Source organism: Austrofundulus limnaeus, unplaced genomic scaffold (assembly GCF_001266775.1).
Source record: "Austrofundulus limnaeus strain Quisiro unplaced genomic scaffold, Austrofundulus_limnaeus-1.0 Scaffold28, whole genome shotgun sequence".
Lineage (NCBI taxonomy): Eukaryota > Metazoa > Chordata > Actinopteri > Cyprinodontiformes > Rivulidae > Austrofundulus > Austrofundulus limnaeus.
This window is the reverse complement of record NW_013952430.1, coordinates 3,038,945-3,057,856: the sequence shown is the minus strand read 5'-3', so window position 1 is coordinate 3,057,856 and position 18,912 is coordinate 3,038,945. Positions and strand designations below refer to the sequence as shown.

At 35.2% G+C, this 18,912-nt stretch overlaps 1 protein-coding gene across 1 annotated transcript in view; it reads right to left on the bottom strand.

Moving 5' to 3' along the window:
- Positions 1 to 18,912, bottom strand: part of anapc1 (anaphase promoting complex subunit 1) — a 49,540-nt gene that overhangs the window by 22,054 nt on the left and 8,574 nt on the right. Inside the window, exons 10-33 of the mRNA XM_014005177.1 lie at positions 17,807 to 17,923; positions 17,436 to 17,654; positions 16,742 to 16,837; positions 15,304 to 15,394; positions 14,923 to 14,988; positions 14,634 to 14,768; positions 14,238 to 14,381; positions 12,442 to 12,502; positions 9,764 to 9,819; positions 9,473 to 9,604; positions 9,196 to 9,270; positions 8,357 to 8,470; positions 7,980 to 8,149; positions 6,830 to 6,921; positions 6,410 to 6,558; positions 5,479 to 5,557; positions 4,628 to 4,664; positions 4,297 to 4,370; positions 3,901 to 4,079; positions 3,417 to 3,503; positions 3,146 to 3,285; positions 2,839 to 2,957; positions 2,409 to 2,539; positions 1,558 to 1,698 (exon numbers count right to left, since the gene is read on the bottom strand). Coding sequence (XP_013860631.1) covers positions 1,558 to 1,698; positions 2,409 to 2,539; positions 2,839 to 2,957; positions 3,146 to 3,285; positions 3,417 to 3,503; positions 3,901 to 4,079; positions 4,297 to 4,370; positions 4,628 to 4,664; positions 5,479 to 5,557; positions 6,410 to 6,558; positions 6,830 to 6,921; positions 7,980 to 8,149; positions 8,357 to 8,470; positions 9,196 to 9,270; positions 9,473 to 9,604; positions 9,764 to 9,819; positions 12,442 to 12,502; positions 14,238 to 14,381; positions 14,634 to 14,768; positions 14,923 to 14,988; positions 15,304 to 15,394; positions 16,742 to 16,837; positions 17,436 to 17,654; positions 17,807 to 17,923 — 2,704 coding nt within the window. The remainder of the gene's footprint in view (positions 1 to 1,557; positions 1,699 to 2,408; positions 2,540 to 2,838; positions 2,958 to 3,145; positions 3,286 to 3,416; positions 3,504 to 3,900; positions 4,080 to 4,296; positions 4,371 to 4,627; positions 4,665 to 5,478; positions 5,558 to 6,409; positions 6,559 to 6,829; positions 6,922 to 7,979; positions 8,150 to 8,356; positions 8,471 to 9,195; positions 9,271 to 9,472; positions 9,605 to 9,763; positions 9,820 to 12,441; positions 12,503 to 14,237; positions 14,382 to 14,633; positions 14,769 to 14,922; positions 14,989 to 15,303; positions 15,395 to 16,741; positions 16,838 to 17,435; positions 17,655 to 17,806; positions 17,924 to 18,912) is intronic.

Genomic DNA, 18,912 nt, shown 5'->3' with positions numbered 1-18,912 from the left:
ACTCGCTACATCACCAAAATTGACAAGTTTTGTTGCTGTACCTATGTATATTTTTGACCCAGCAGATTTGGTGACATTTTCAGCAGACCCATAATAAATTTATGAAAGAACCAAATTTTATGACTGTTTTTTGTGACAAACATGTATGTGTTCCGATCACTCTATCACAGAAAAATAAGAGTTGTAGAACTTATTGAAAACTCAAGACAGCCATAACATTATGTTTCTTTACAAGTGTATGTAAACTTTTGACCACAACTGTAAACTAGAACTTTTCCATTGTGATATTAATGAAAACACATTATTGATTGTATATGTTCCTTTTGTTCTCAACAGCCCAAATTTAAAAGCGCTAGAAGTATTTTAAACTAAGCTATATCTATACAATTTAGTCATCTGTTATTTTTTTTTACTAATGGCAAAAACAATGTGTGAAAAAAATTATAAATTTCACTGAGTCGTTTTGAGCTCAAGTAGTAAAATATTAGGGCAAAAACTAAATAGCTCACATGTTCAGAAGCACTACATTCCCTTTAAAACCACAACAATTCTAATGAACTGATCAGTCTCTAAATTGTTTTATGCAAGTTAAAACCAAATACAGAACCACCAGGCTTCACTCTAAACCACATTCACAACTTTTATTTACACTAATGACTGTCAGTTCCATCCATCTTTCACTTCATTTGTCTTTGACTAAACTGTGTTCTTCAGCAGTAAATATCTGCCAGGAAATCACTCTGTAAAAACATATTCTAAGTAACACTTTAAATATTTTTGGTTTTTATCCAAAAATGTCCAAAGAAAAGATGAAATTATGTCAGTAAATGTTGTTTCAAAATGTTTTTTGTCCGTCAGTGTGAATAAAAAAATGCACATCATATAATCATTATGCTAAAAATAAATTACAGTTTGAAAGCTGAAAGTTAAAACTGTTGTTTCCTAAAAGCTCACAGGAAGATGTAGTAGTCTTATAAAAGTAGTAGTAGAATAAAATCTTAAACTATTCCTTTAAAGCACACATATATTTGACAAATGGTGAAAATGCTTAAACAATCAAACTCCAGCTGAAGTTCACATTCTGAATCAAAATGAGACAAAACATAAATCAGTCTACAGACAGTTCAACAGATTGTGATCCAGTGGTTTCTTTTACTTTTCAACTGTATCTTTATGAAAATGATTTGGTTGAGGTGAAATAAGATTTAGCTTGCAGCATCCTGTTTTTCTCACCTTAAAGTGGGAAATATGTGTCTTTTCTCTAATTTCTCAGAAGGTAGAGTTTCGCTTTGACTAGCTGCTTGGCTTTGATGCAAGTTTATCTGCCTCATTTACACTCATCTAGAGAGAGTTGAGCATATTGTGTGTCTGCAAGGTAATGAGGGTAAAAGGGGTGTTTCTTCTTTTAACCTGTACTTCATATATGCTATTCCAAGCAAATCAGCACAAGTACAGTTTCATGTAAAGTGCTGTAAAAAAGTTTAATGTAGAACTCCATCTACTGGAAACTGAGCAATAAGGAAGAGGACACTTCTCTGTGTGCAGAAATGTGTTAACCTTGGTGAGGTAGTCATGTATGTTGAGCGTGGCCAGCTTGGTGAGGTGTCCATTCAGTCCCAAAGCCATAAGGAAGCCTGCATACTCATTAGCCAGTTCAGGGCTTTTTGGCTTGTTGTAGGCAATCCACGCCGAGTCCACCTAAAGGAAAAAAAACAATAAAAACAACAAAAAAAAAACAGTAAGTTACTAAAATACTGTTTTAATTGCAACAGAGTAATGATAAAACTAAAAATGAAAGGCAAACAAGTTAGTTTTCAGACTGTGTTTTAGTATTTACAATGATAAATGTAAAATGATGTGAACGCATGAACAATCAAGTCAGTGTTTAATGAATGCTGCTCTGACAAAATGTATGAAAGATATAAAGAGGTGAGCACGTTAAGAATTTCTTTACCAACAAGCATAAACCTAGGTAAATTTCACACACGTACTACTTCCCATTAATCTAGCAACATTTAAAATAACCCTCAGTTGCTGCTTGATGACATTTTGTGCCAAAAAAGTCAACATAGAATAAGTCTGAACTGTTGCTTGTTGTTTGACAGTCACAGTTGCTATAGGTTTATCTGAAATAAAATTATTTTTTAGAGGAAGTAGAAACATTCAAGTAAAAATAGTGTGATCCATTTTTTTTGTTCTCTATGGTACAACATTAATCTGCAGCATTTAGTCACTTTTTTGTCTGAGCCAAATAAATACAAGAATTTTTTAAAAACATTTGAGCTGCTTTTCTGTTACTCACAACTTGGTAACCAGCAGTACAGAGTAGTAACAAAAGTAGTAGTTGTTATAGTACTGTTATTAGTAAGCATGCTTTCACGAATTTTCTAACTTGGTTTCAGACTAACCTGTGAAGCTGGGGCTATTTTAAGTCCAGCTGCTACTCCATTATGAAAACTGGGCCAGCTGGTCATGTTGGGAGGAACATCAATGTTTCCACTGTTCAGATCAACCATGGTGTTCCGGGGAGGAGCACGACCTGGAGAGAAGAAAAACAACAAAAAAAGACATAAGTAAAAACATATTCATTTATCATTAATATTAAATTAATAATATCCCCCATCTTTACAAAAATGCAAACACCTCATCTTCTTGCTAAATTAAACTCTTTTTTTTAATCTCTTTGATCTAACTATTTCATGAGTTTTTACTTCACGGTTTTCTAAGTCTTCCTGTTTTTTTAGTAGAATAAAACATGACTAGAGAAAACAATAATTGTTCTTAAAAGGAAAAAAAAACTTAAAAAATAACTTTAATGCTTCACCACGTCCTCAGTACCTGTAAGGTTGAGTTTTGGTACAGGTAAAGGTTCAGTGGGTACAGGATGGTAAGAAAAGAGCGTGAAAAGGCCTCTGCCAACAGGAAGAGCCATTGTCCTCTGACACAACTGAAGAAGTCTGAGAAAGACAACAACACAGAATTGAACAAACAGACTTTAATAACAAAATTAATGTTTAAGTTTGAAACTGTAAAACACATGAGGTGAGAACAGAGGACAGGTTGTTGCACTTTAAAACCATTGTTTGGTTGCTTGTTAACATCTGTATCCTATGAGTAAATAGTGACACATTTGTTTTGTACTTACTTGTTTTCTTTCTCCTCTATATACTCGTGGTCTGAAACCTCAGGTAGTTGGACAACGCTGACCCGGACCGGCCTGGAGCTCTGCAGAAGCCTTCTCACTTCCTGGACTCGTAGATCCTGACTCCAGATCAGTCCGGTGACCTGATGAGGAGAAAGAGGGGAAGAATAAATCTTTCAAGAATCTCTTTGCTGAAGAGTTTATACTAAAGAAATTAATCTCTTTTCAAAAAAACGGACAGAGTAATTATGTAAAAAAATAAATAAATCTTTACCTCTTGAATGATGTCTGACATCCCATCTTCTTCCTCATCTGCTTCTGTTGTTGCAGGGGGCTCCAAGGACAGTCCTGAACCTACAGACTGGAAAAGTTTTTACAAATCACCAAATCTTGTGAATTTCAGGTACAGTTTTTTAAAAAGTTTCTCTTGTGGTTTGTACACGGCAAGCCATCATTGAATAATGAAATAATCTGGTACCTAAAAACAAAACTTCTTATAAATAATAGAAATTTACTCTGAATATTTGACAAGTCTTCATTTTTTCTAATTAAAACACATTAAATACAATTTCAAACCAAATAAAACATTAATGTGACATTACTAAAATCTTTAAAGACCTAAAACGTGCACTTTTGTCCACATTTATAGCATTTTTAGTAAATATATGAATGAAAATATAATTGACTGTGGACACCTGGTACTCTGGATGACTAAAGAGAAACAAAACAAAACAGCTCTTTATTCATTTGACACTTACGGCTTTGCTTTTTGCCAGGGTCATCTTGTGGGCTTGTTTGGTCAAGTCCTGTCGCCCAATCAGCAGGCAGACTTCTTCCGACCAATCAGCACATGGCTGTTCACGACATCGATAGATGGCCTCTCTAATAGGCAAAGCTACTCCGAAAGGGACAGACTCCAAGTCTTTCAGGGTGAAACCTACACCAACGACAAGGAAAGGATGAGAGATGTGACCATTTAGGCTTGGAATTATACACCAAAATGGAAAATGAGTTTTAAGAACTTGACAAGATACAGGTTTTCTTTGAACGATTCTAGTTTCAATGAATATGTGAATCATTCTGGGGCCAAATAGGAAGATTTGTCTAAAAAGAAGAAAAACAAAAATCCTCTACAGAAAAGATGCTTCTCCTACCCTGTGAAGTCAGCCAGACCACCAGCTGCTCAGCCAGACTCTCACTGGAAAACCTCACCTTCACACTGCTCTGTCTAGAAAAAATGTTAAACATTACTGAGATTTCATTGAAAAAATAATAATATCACAGGGCACAATGAGGAAACAGTTGCAACAAATTTAAAAACATGAACCCTTTTTATTTGAGCTCAATTTGCTTAGTGTATGATTTTAAATGTTTTCATGTACGAGTCTAAACAGCTTAAACATTTGCATACAATGTTTTACAGAATAAAAGCTCAATAAACTGAAAACTAAAAGTCCTTTTCACATTTTAGCAAGCTTGTTTTACCTTCTGTAGTTCTGCTCAGAAGCACAGGACTTTTGACCTAAAAATCATGCAAGAGGAAATGATAAGAAAGAATAAACAGCAAAAAAAAGCAAAACATTTGCCTTTTTTTTTTTACAATTGCTTAATCAGGTGCATTACAGCAGCTCAGATTCTGAAGAAAACTGTTCCAAATCTAAATCAAATTTATATTCATTTAGAACCTACATGAATCTGCTACTAAAATTAGTGCAAAAAGGCATTTTGACTGAGTTAAAAGCAATTGGGCTTTTTACAAATGAACAAAAGGAAAACAAAACAAAACCAAAAACCACTAAGAAAGTTCTCACACTGCCCACAAAGTTACAGCTAAATTTTGTCACAAAGGAACAATGACAGATCAAATCTGCTGTGATGACTGCCACTAAAGTAAGGTACTGGGTTTGTCGCAAAAAAAAAAGGATGATTGGATGACTGGAAAACCTGCATCACACACCTTTTTTATTCTTAACGCCGAGCCCTTAAGCAGGGAACTAAAGAACTGGCAGATCATAAACACATACACACAAATAAACAAAATAACATGGAAAATAAACTTTGGAAACACAAAAGTCTACAAGCCTGTAGTACATTTTGTTTCAGGTGCACTTTGAGGAAATAAAAATTGCTACCAGATCATATGCAGCATAAAAAAATTTAAATAAATGAAAGACATATAAATATATATACAGTATACTATATATACAGTATAATACATATGCAGTATATATATATATATATATATACACACAGTATATATATATATATATATATATATATATATTTGTTTGTTTTGAAGAGTTCAGATTTTGTGATCAAAATCCAACTAAACATACCTGCTGTAAGTTTAAGGAGGTACTTTGATTCATTAGTTGAAGTTGCATTTTCATTTCCAATGATGTAAAGAGCATAACTCTGTGAAATAAAACAGAACAGAGAATTAAAAAAAAACACTTTACAATTATTTTATTATGTAGAATTTGACTTTCTAGTGTGATCACTGCACTTACCCAGACAATCTGATTTATGTTAACATTTTTTACCTTGTTAATAGTTTGAAATTTCTATCCTAAATAAGTCACCTGCATTAATTTAAGACAGTATTGTCTCAACATTTACTTTATTTTGTTAGAGCAATCATTCTGAAGCTAAATTATCTAAATATTGTTACAATTTTTCAAATAAATACAAACTGTTGATGAAGTGGATCCATTATTGACTAATTCAAAAATCACCAGTGCTACATCCTGATATCCTGAAATCATAGGATTAATAATATGCATGCACTTTGGCATCTAAACCTTTAAAATATTAGCTTTTTGTTTTTTTCATAAAACACTATCAGTTTTGCAGCATCAGAATGTCACAAAGAGCAATTTTCAAAGGCAAAAAGAACAAGGGCAACTGATGTCGTGACCCCCACAGAGATCTGATTTAAATTATTATGAGGTTAGTATGAGATATAATAAGCAATGAACTCAATATCCTTGAGCTTTACTATAACACTAGCTCAGGAGTGTCCAATCCAGGTCCTCGAGGGTCACTATCCTGCATGGTTTAGTCGTTTCCCTAAAACATACCTGATCCAGTCAATGAACTTCAAGTTCTGCAGAAGCCTGGTAATTACCCAATCATTCAAAATCAGGTATATCAAAACACAGAAATACCCTGCAGGATATCAGCTCTAGAGGACCAGGATTATACACCACTAAGCTCAATTAACCATACTAACTCCTTAAAAACACTAAATATGAGCTTTGGTCATACCAGAACCATCAGTCTGGTCCTCTGACAGATGCCAGGCAGGTATGGAAAAGGTGGACTTTCCTCTCCTCTCAAGCAGCTACTGAGCCAGCTGAACACACATGGAGGCTTAGCGCTCAAGAAGGACGGATGGTGCATCTGACCAATCACAGCTGAGGAGGAACACAGCGAGAAACAAAGATGGAGTCGAGGCAACAAAAGGACAAGGGAACAGAAGAGAGCTCAACTCTCCCCATTAAAAGACCTAATTGGATACAGATGTAACAAAATAATATGTTTATTTCGCAATTGCCTCCACAAATACAAAGAACTCTATGGACTGTGGAGCTGGTTTTTATTAGCAACCAAGCCTTATTTATTTCACAATGACATGTCTTGTTAGTTTCCTGCCTGAATCCCATTAAAAGCTATTAAGAAACTTACCCTGGTCTATGATGCAGCTTTCTGTAAAGGAACTAATTAATGAAGGGTAGTCTCTCCAGTACAGATCAACATATTCTTCTAATTGAAGGTCTCTGTAAACACAAAGAAAACACTCAAAATTTGAACACATAAATGCACCTACATACTCAGTGTATGTAGAGGCCCAAAACATTACAGTTCAGATTCTGGATTCTTCTAAACAGATCAAAGTGTACATAAGCATTATTTCCATTAATGCAAAACTAAAATATTTCAATACTTTAATCATGAGGTGTGTATTTTAAAAGTGCCTACGGCTGCACAACTGGACTCTAAATGTTGAAAAGTCATTAGCACCATTTCAAAAATAGCTTGACATTCTCTTAACAGCTCTTGTGGCATTTAACTTGTTTTGGACTGCCACTGAACACAGAACAAAAGTAATTAAAAACTACAAATCAGTTAAAACTCCTCTTCACATAAAAAATGAACATTTTTTTTCTACGAGACATAAAAAGATCACATTATCTATGCTCAATGGAAAACATATTGGTGGCTCAAGTCACTACCACTTACAGAAAAAAACTAAAATTTGAAATCTTTTTATGGCAATTAAAAAAATTAATTAATTAAAAGAATCTTCCATAAAGTCAAACTAAACAATATGGATTATTCTATGCTTAACCAGTTAAAAATAAAGAGTAAAATTTGCACTATACTTAAATGCAACCCACATCACAACAATACAGTCCAATACTGTGAAGAGCACTTCACTCTCCCACTTCATCTATTCTTCTTTCATCATGGTCACTGTTGACAGTAGTCACTTGACAGTCTGTAAAAGTTTAACTCAGTGCAAATCACTGAAGGGCTTTGATTACATACAAACTTTCACTTAAAACAATGAGCTGTGTTCCCTCTTTCCTTCCCATTGTGAAAGTTCAGCACAGTTTAGAACAATTTTGAATAGACTGTGTTTGTTGTAGACGGTGACACTGCTCTCATCTCATTTTTGGTAACAGTTGTTTATTACAGAGACCATTTGTTCTCCCCTCCACATTTTAATTCATATATACTCAAACACTTCACTCACTGGCCCTAATCAGCCACATGTTATCTGCTTTGTAGCAGCTAAAAAGAAAAGAACAAAGTACAAAACAATCCTGGTTACCTGGCTAGTTGTTGCAGCAGACACACCAGTGATGAAGCTCGCGCTCTGTGCAGCTCATCCAGCTGCAGCTCCTGATACAGCAGATGAAGGACATAGAAAAGGGCAGGAATGTGAGGGAAAAGAGGAGCTGAACTCTCCAGCTTCAGAGATGAACTGGAGGCAGAGGACACCTAAACAAAAAAGAAAGAAATATTGGTGGAATATTAAAGACAAAAATGAGAAGCAGAATATTACCATCAAGTCTTTTCAAAATAAAATGCATCCCTATTATAGTTTAACCCAATAAAACAGAACTGTCCCACCATTTACACTCTGTATCTTGTTTGCAGAAAATACAGCAGCATACCACATACTAACGTAAACAGAGAGTTACATACAGAAGATAGGTCTTCTGTTTCTGTGGTAACAGCATCACTGGACTCCACTGAACTACAGACAGGCTGGAAAATTATCTGATGGTGGTAATGAGAAGACATCAAGTAGTCCCAGTCCTACAGAGAAAAAACACATGTAAAAGCAAGGAGAGAAAATGATGATAAAGACAACCAAAACTGGATATTCAAAAATAGAATCGGTAAAATTTGAAAGTATTATTTGTCTCAGTAATCCTTAAATTGTTAATCAGCACATGGAAAAGGAGGACTTCCCCAACATGCAGCACAACTTTTATCAAATTTCCCTCTAGTGGTCTGACATGCTGCTGCAAACAACATGTATTCTGGTCCTCTCATCGTTTTGTCTGGACATTATTACACTACATCAACTACATATTAGCTGAAGCTGACTCGTTTTTCCTCAACTTAACGACACAAAAACATCCCACTGTAAGCCTCTAGTTGATTGACATTTTATAGTCATGTTTGTTTTAACAAGAACATACACAAAACACTAATTATTTAGGGAATCTCATTTAGTTAAGGGCAATTTAGGAAAATCATCTTAAGGCAATATGAGGACTAGAACATCGCTTTAAATGTCTGTTTTTCTGCATTCAGTCCTTATATATAACACAGCCTATTTAGACACCACGCAGTGATGACACAAACACCATTTACTGTGTTCTTCTTTACAACATGTCTTATGTCTCAGTATCCTGCACATATCCTGTCATGTGTGCTAAAATGATTATTCCCTAGAAATGGACCAGTTTGTTCACAACTATCAGTTTATAACTTGTTTGTTGCCTATTGATAATCGATCCTTACAACACACGCACCTCATCGGAGCCTTGGTCAGAGTGACGAGCCTTCTTCGCTGCAATAACTGGAGAAAGAGGCACTTCAAAATGCAGCTTGGGAAAGAGAGCAGATGGTAGAGAATAAGAGTATTTTCACGTGTTAATGCTAAAAACATTTTAGGTGAAGGTTTTCTAACTTTCAAATCACTTTTCAATTAAAATCTATTCTGAAAAACTACGGTATAATCTGAGATTCAAGTGCAACTGATTGTTGACAATTAAAAGAGAAAGAGAAGGAACTCAAACGGGGACTTACTTGTCGGGTCCAAGCCAGTCGCTCTGTGTTGTAGCCCATGAGTGTTAAAAAACATGTGACAAACTGGCTCCACTCTGCATGAGCACTGGGTCCTCCAGGGGCATTATGGATGTTGTACCACTTCACCAAAACCTGCACAATTTACACAAATTAGAGTAAAAATATATATTTTACATGTAAAAAAATCCAATGCCATTCACTTATCTGCAACCTTAATCACAACAAAGTTAGCCTTAAAACACAAATAACAGACTTAGCATGCATTTTCCCCAACACTTTAAATTTACAAACCTTCATAGCAGCTTCTTTGGGCAAGATGAATCGAATTGCCTGAAGGCACTTTCTCACTAAAAAAAAATCCAGAAGAAAAGAGAACGAGCAGACATTATGACAGTTGACCAATGTGAGAAGACAGAATTTAATAATGTAATCAGAAAACTGCAGATCAACTTTAGATTTCTTGACTTCAGTATACATTTTTCATGAGTTTTATTTTTTCCCCCACAAAGTTTTACATCAATGGTTAACCAGCGAATTACCTAACTAAAGCAATCTTTACATTTTTGTGTGAAGCCTCAATTTAAAGGCTCATTAAAGTTGAGGAGCCAAATCGTGGCTATGCTGTGTGTGCACATTTAAGCATAAAAAAATGTAATTGTGGTTTAAGGTTTCAAATATAATCCTGAATTAGGGCTGCCACAAACGATTATTTTTATAATCGATTAATCACCGATTATTTTTTCAATTAATCGACTAATCGGATCATATGTTAATTGAATAGAAAACATAGAGCTTATCGCGCCAGAATGCAGCTGCTATTATATAACCATCGTTAGATTTTAGCTACATGCTAACTAAAAATAACTGCAGTGGAAGGCAAGTTCTGCCTTGCTGATATCGCATTAAACAGGTTTCTCTTTCATTTTCTTTAAATGATCCCACACTTTTGAGCTCCGTTGCTGGGTAGCCATGATACCAGAGCCTGTCTGTATAATTGTGACGTCCATGGCCTACCCCAGTTACCACTACTGTGCATGTGTGTCAAGGACAGAAAGGCAGATGTGGCAGTGGAAGGTGTCAAAGCAGTTTGGAGAGAAAAACAAAGTAAAGAACAAMAAMAAACAAAAGAGAAAACGATTAATCGATTATTAAATTAGTCATCGATTATTTTAATAATCGATTAGTCGTCAACTAATCGATTAATCGTGGCAGCCCTATCCTGAATTTATGTACACAAAGTGTTTTGCTTTACAAATTTAAATACCAGGAATCTAGATCATCATATTTATAAAGGCCATTATTTGTTCCACTAAAATGTAACAAAATGAACTCACAATTATATTTTTTATATGTTCAACTTGTCAAATATCAGAGAGGACATTCTGTGCTAAAAAAAAAAAAATAGCTTTCCTCAACCACTGTTTTGCCTACTGATTCAGAAGTTCAGTCAGGAAATACAGTTGGTAGAATACCACACCTGGACTTACAGACAACTAATAATTTTAAAATTACAGGAAGACATTGTGGCATTGGAAAAAAAACACTGAAGCAGTAATTAGTGCCACCATGTCTGACCAATCAGATTCCTAATCAACATCACTAGGCTATATTAATTGGACATCCGAAGCAGGAAAGGTCAAGAAAGAGGTGGATAAATGCCATTTCATTAGAGGAGGAAAGTCTTTTCTAGTCAATCGATAGCTTAAGAACAGGGAGCAGTAGAACCAGAAAGGAACTTAGGGAAGAAAGTCATGCAAACACCCGAGTGACACTGAAGGTTTAAAATAAAAAATGATCTAACTTTAGTTTAAAATTCATAACTTTAATACAAACAACAGAGATGATGCTGACATTGACATGAACAACAAAGACAACAGAGAACTTCAATTTAACTGCCCAAAATGCAAAGTGTATCTAACTACAGTTAGCGACTAATACAAGTAAATGCTAATGTAGAGCTAACACCAACACAGAGCCAATGCTAACATGGAACTAGTGCTAATGCAGAGCTTATGTTAATGATAATGTGGAACAAACACTAATGTTAACACAGAGCTACACTAATGTTAATGTGGCCCTTACACTAACACAGAGCTTACTCTAATGCAGAGCAAACACTAATGCAGAGCTAACGCTAACACTACAGATTTGTTTATTCACCTGAAACACAGCCATAAACCGGAATACAAAAAAGTCAGACAATGCTAACTGAGGCAATGTCGGCTACATCAAACTCTTCTCCAGTGAATGCTGGAAACAAATCTACTCGGCCAAGAATACACGATGCACTCAGTCAATCTGATTCTTATGAGCAGCAAAGTGCTGGAAGGAGATAATGTGGGGTGTGGCTGTTTAAAATAAAGAAGTTAGTTGACTGATTGCTGCAATTGTAATCTAATAAATTATCATAATAATTGTTATTGGCTAAACATTAATTGTGATCTATTTTGCCAATACCGCCAAACCCTGCTTGTACTGTAAATTACTTAGATGTCCATACATCACATTCAACTTGTATGTAACAAACACAAACCATCAACTCTAATTTTAGTTTAACAAAAGACCCAATTCTACATCATTATTATTTTTGTTTTGTAAACAAAAGTTTCAACTGATTTCATTTATAGGTGCATGTTTGCCACACAAAAATAATTATTTAAGGCTTAGAAAGGACAATTTCTGCAGAGGACACTGACGTAATAGATTAATTACTGTAAATGTGTGTCTGCTTTGTGATGGCATCCTCAGTAAATCAAGATTATACGTCACTGTAAAACATAGAGCAGCTCTCAAACCTAATTAAAAAGGATCTAACTGCTCTGACTCAGTCATCTGTGTGCGGTAAGGGGGGGTACTATCAAAATGTATTAATTATTTTTTTAACAGTTAGCCTTACAACAGAAGCCATTTTGTTTTAATTTAATCTGTGTACGAGTCATGCTCATTTGAAGCATGTGTGTGCGTCTTACCCAGCTCAGACGTAGCAATCTCAGGAATAGAAATCCTCAGCATTGTGCCACTGCTGAGCTCCTAGAGACAGACACAAAGCACAGAAATTATTTTACCCATTTCACTCCAATTTCATAGTGTAATTAAATTTAATACTCAGCTCTGCATAAGTATAACCTGTAAATAAAGCAGATAAATTGAAACCTAACAACATTCCTCTGCATTATTAAAAAAAAATGTCTAGTTGTGACAAAGTCACAAAATAGGATGAAGAAACTCAGTAATAAAAGGTAAATAAACTGATTAGCAAAATTAAGTAAACACAAATTTGCCAAAAACATCAGTATTTCAAAAGCCAAAATGCTAAGATACACACAGGTTATACATTTGTTGTGACTCTCTTCATTACCAATTAAACTGGTGCTGGACCACAAACTGGTGTTTGTGTTTAACAGTAGAATACTTAGCTTATGTTAAAAGACCTTCGTTAGAGCAACACATTAAGGTACTTTTATAGGCACTGTGTTTTTAGAAAAACATTAAAAATCATCAATTATTCTAAAGAAGCCTTCATAACCCCAACACACAACTTGTAAAACAAACGATATTGCTCTTATAATCTATACATGGTTAGTAGACCAGCATCTTTTGGAACATTATTGTCCCTGTACTGTATATCCAAATTGCTTGGTACTGGTCATTTAAAGAAACAAACCTTGATGAGAAAATAACCGACTCGCCTGACAGCACAAACCTGAGGCTTCAAAACCCCACAAATGACGCACATCTCTTCAGACTAAAGCATCATTCACTTAAAGAGCAGAGCCAAACATGTTTTCAGGCTGTTATGAATCTTTATCACACGTGTTTGTTTTTTTTTCCTCAAGACTCAATACTCCAGGCTAAAAAGGTTGACACATGCACAACACATAAGGCAGGAACTAAAGAAAACAAATATTGTTGTGCTGTGGCTCATTCATTTATATGATTCATATTACTTGACCTGAAAACCATGCATGCACATACTGTACAAAACACTAACAGAGACTCTCTGTCCTTTATTTTATGATATAAAATAAAAACTAATGACTCTTCAGTATCTTATGCTGCAAATATATTTTTTGAGTGTGATCTATTTAAAAATGAATTTAATATCAAATTAATGTGTTTCAGCCAAAACGAAAACAGAAATCTTACAGTTTTGGAACAAAAAGCATTAACTTTGATTCAAAATAAATCTGGTTTATGTTAAATATCATCAGAAAACACTCGCAAGTTTAACCCAGAGTTGCATCTCATGCTTAAAAAGGCTTCATCAGTGAATCATATACAAACATATCATTGTTGTTTTTCTTTCAACTTCTGCTTTCTGCAGGGGTTGCCAAAGAAAGCAAACTTCACACTTAAAATTTGGGAATTGTTTTACGTCGCATGTCCTTCCTGACAAAACCTGAGCTGAACCTACAGCCTCAGTATTACAAGACCATGGCACTGACCACAGAGCTACAGTAGCTTATTGTTATGGTAAAAAAATTTTTTAACAAAGACAGAAATACGTGGTCCAAGAATGAAGGTACTCATGTGGGATGATCAGCTGAGTTTTATTGCAACAAAAGGAAACACAGAGAACCTGGCCTGTCTCTGTGCCTCTGCTTCTCTCTGTCACTGTCTCTCCACACTGTTGTTGTACACTGTTGACGTGTCCACGACACTCATAAAATTTATCGATGAGTTAAATAACAAAAATTAATAAACAATGGAGACTGAAGTCTAAATTTTCATTTGATTTTTTTTTAAATTACAAACACAAACTTACTAGAGTGACCTGGTTGCAAACAGGATCCCGTAAAGCATGAATGAAGGAGGTGGCTTGTTGAAAAGTGTATTCTTCAAAAAATGATGCCTCATGGTGTTTATTGTTTGAACCTTCCAGCTCAGATACTGGAGAAGGCATAATGTCCTGTAGAAAAACACAAAAAATAGTAATGCTGATGAAAGAAGAAAACAATCAATAAGACAAATTCATGGATGTAGAAATGTAGAATTTTAGTAGAAAATCTATTTTTGTTAAACATTATATAAATTGTAAAAGAAAAAGTATCCATAATTGTAATAAATGACCTTTTTTTCTGAAAACTGTCTATAAAAAATAAAAAATAAACTATAGCGATAAAACTCTGGCCATGCATTAAGTACAAACAGCAACTGGTACCTCAAGTCTTTGGATGTGTCTGTTTCCAGCATTAGCAGGCGTGCTAACATTCTCCCCTAGTGTTCTGAGGTGAGGGAGCTGGCTGGGAAGGCTGAAGGTGGGGGACAATGGGCCAGGAAGAAACACCTTACTGACCTAGGACGACACCAGGAAATCAGTTTTATAACTGTGGGACCTGATTTAGAAATGTGTAGATTATACATTTCTTATAAGAAATGTATAATCTACACTGTAACGTAAGGCAGTGTAACAAATGGCAGTTATGGATATTTCTAAAGGCTGTACTTACCCTGGTGATTCCTGTGTAAAGAACCAGACTGCCACATGCTTCCAGAACCAACATGGCATCTATACTCTGAGGAGCAGAACAGCTTTTTTATAGAAACTCTGCCAATTTTAACAAATTAACATTTTTCATTACTTGACTAAAATAGACCGTTGCCAATTTACTGACAAATTGTTCAGTCTTTAAAAGTCACCTCAAGTTCATGAATTCAAATAGTTTGTTTAGTCTGATCAAAAATCCAACATAATACTTCAGGTACAAGAACAAAAATGCAGGGAAATATTCATAAGACTGTACAGGTGTTGTACCTCGTGGTCAGTTAGTGTACTGTGCAGTTACAGCTCCTAGTTTTAAGATTTAAAAATCTTGAATACACTAATGTACCTGCAGAGGTGCAGCATCTTTGGCAGGAATTGTCGTCACAGAGGGGAAGATGAGCTGAGACGTATCGTTGCTCTCAAGAAATTTAACACATCTGTTGAAACAAGAAAAATATGATCTACTGTAAATATAACATCCACAGCTACATTAAGCAGATGAATGTACAAAAGAGAAGACAAATATAGTAAAAGTAGGGCTGTGTCTTGGCAAGAATTTAGTGATACGATACATATCATAACAGAGCAGTCACGATACGATATATCCCGATATATTGTGATAATGTAAGCAAGGCGATATATTGCGATTTTTTTTTTTGTCCAAATATTCTATTAAATAAAAACCTCTTACTGGAAAAAAATGAAAAAACAAAATTCATTGTCTCAGAAAATTCTAATATTACATAGACATACTTTTGATACATTTAGCTGTGTTCTGCTTTGTATGCATTTTATTTTATTTGTTTCATATTTCTTATTTCATCCATGTTTTCAATTATTAGACTAAATTTGCCAATAAATAGTTTGAAAATATATTTTTGCAGCTTTTAGTTTTTAATATTAATTTACAATATGGTCACCCAACACTTAACAATAGCCTTTACCTCAAGAGGTAGAGGAGCCAAGTGGCTGGCTCACTGCGGCCAACTAGCGGTCAGAGGCTGAACTACAACATATAAATGAATGGCTGGCAGGAAAGTTAACATTTTAAACCTTAATAAAAAATCGATGCAGGGCTTTAGAATATTGATACAGTATCGGGAAATGAAATATTGCGATATTTCAGTGTATCGATATTTTCTTACACCCCTAGTAAAAAGAGGACATTCTTAACTACATTTGAGGGGTTTTCATAATTGCTCAAGATATATTACCCATCCGTTTTAAGAAATGCTACTGAGGCACAGGGCATCAACTTCAATGTGATTCACTGATTGAACACAGGGCAAATGCCACAAGGCATGTTCACTTACAGGTCCAGATTCCACTATTTATATAATTCTAAAATCTGTAATAACCTGAACAAATTTTTGATATAAGCTTGCAGCCTAAAACTGTTGTCCAAGAATTAATTTAAACATCTCAGCAATCGGCTTTAAATGTCTGCAATGAGTACAGTGTGTACTCCAAGTTTAAGGGCAGCTAATTAAATGTGATGTGGCTGTAAATGTGATGTCAGTCTGTTCAGAGTCACAGAAAGGACATTGCTTCTCTGCAGCTGACATGGACAAGAAATTGAGTTGAAAAGAAGGTCATTAATTATGATGCAAAAACCAATATAACAACAAACGTAGACACAAACTACACCAGTACAGCTCAAAGTGTCACACGGTTTACTACAGCTGCTTGTAATCTTACACAAAAGCATCACTCCCACTGTAAATCAGGACATTGTGTAATGTACATGTATATCGGTATGTATATGTATATGTATATGTATTGACCTGAGCTGCTGATGAGACTCCACCAGGAAACAGAGGTAGCAGTTCTCACAGAGGTCAGAAGTGATGAATACTTTAGATGCCTGGCTGCTCATCTCCCTGTGAATACGAAACGAGATTTATTAAAACAAAAGAGCTGAACACCTATAAATAAGAAAAATAAATCCTAAAAATGCATTATCTATTTCTACAGATTTCTAAAATACTTAAATATTTATTGTTCCTTAAAGAGGCTTTTAGTTACTCTCTTAACTTTTACTGTTACCTTGTTTATGTACACTTCTTATTTTTAAACAATCATGTTACATTTACCATTGTCACCAGAATTTAGTAATTATTTTAAACAAGAAAGTACATTTGGTTGTGGTTCTCTGACCATGTTGAAGGGGAAAAAAAGATTGAAGAGCAGCTTAACACAATATTACAAGAAAGTTTTTCATTTGTCTGTTTTTACTCATAAAAAGGTTATCTGACAAGCAAAATCTGACAAAAATGTATGTATGCATTTCCTACATAAGCAGTCTCAAGTGCCCTAAAATTACTGAAAATCTAACAAAGGCAATCATTTAGAAAAAGAGAAACGACTTTATATTTAAATACAAATATCACTAATCCATCTAATCACTGTCATTGCTCTAAATGGCTCAAGTCTGAATGTCTGCGTCTGTTTTCAACATGGCTCTTTGCTGGTTATTACTTGTGACAGCCTGCCGTGACGGTCTCACTCCACAGCTGCTCCACGCACAGGTCGGGTACGATGGGCTCCATGTCTGGCGTAGGCATCGTCTCATTAATAGTGCTGTTGGTTAAGGGTAATGAACCACGGTGCCCTCTAGGGGACAGGCTGTGGAAAGTGGTGTTGAAGCGAGATGCACCTGAAAAGGATGGAGCCGCCATGCCTGGAGAGTGAGCACGGCTGGGATTAGAAGAAAAAAGGAACAGATGAAATGCAGTTTTGGATTAGTATTCATAAACATTAGTGAGTAAACATGACAAACCTCTCTTTACCTTTACTGGTTATCTGTTCTGAACTTTAGTTTCACGTTCTGTAAGGTGAAATAAACTCACCTTAGGGCGGCCATGTTGGATATACTTGGGGAATTAACTCGAGAGTGACCTCCCGGTGAGGAGGTAATGATCCTGCTCTGCTGATTTCTGTAGTGCAGAGGAGACCCAGAACCACAACTAAAAGGAAGAATACAAAAGATAAGACAACAGTGGGACGAGAAATGTTTAAAAGGTCACAAAGAACTGTTTGTCAGTTACAGTAGACATATCATGCTTCTAAATCCTTCTTTTTCACATTTAAATCATTTAGTTGGAGTCTATATATAGTGGAATTGCAATATTTTGGCCTGAACTCCTCTTTTTTGTAACTCTGCAAGTCCCTCTTTCAACACTTTGGTTGTTGGTAACAGAGTCTGACCCAGACTGAGGAGAATGAAGACCACTAAATTGTAGTTGTTAAGTCCAGACCTTATTTAGAAGTTCTGTAGCAAATACTGTGTTGTAATAGTTCAGAACATGTCCTGGAAAATAGAGAAAACTGAACGGATTGAAAAATAATGACCTAAACAGAATATTAAGAGATATCTACACAGCACTGTGAGGAACTAACTTAAACTTTTCTGTTTCTGTTCTCGTAGAGACGCACAATAAAGTTCACAATAAAGTTTATTTAACGGCTAAAAAAGTGGATTCTGCATGACATGTCCCTTTAAAGAAGGGTTTTCAATTAAAATTTAAACGGGTCCAGTCAAAGAAAATTTCTTAAAGGGACCCCCGATTAGTTGAAGCATTAGACTTTATTTGATAAACACATATTTTAACTGTAAAATAAAGACTGTAAAAATACTGTAGGCTGTTTAGTTTTGTAAATTTTTAAAAATATATTTTAACACGGACGGAGCCATTTTTATTTACAAGCAAAGCATTCCAGGTAAATGATGACGTCAACTAAGTCATTGGTGCGAGGCTGCTAGCGAGCTATATCCACCCTGAAGGTTAATCTTGGACAATATCTGACAATTGACTCTTTTAAATGAAACCAGAGAGCGTTGACAGAGAGGAGAAGGTAGAAATGACTCAGCCTGTAACTGAAAATATTCATAGAGGACAACAGAGCTGCTTCATGGAAGAAGAACCTCAGCTTATATGTATTAGCTCAGCGCTAC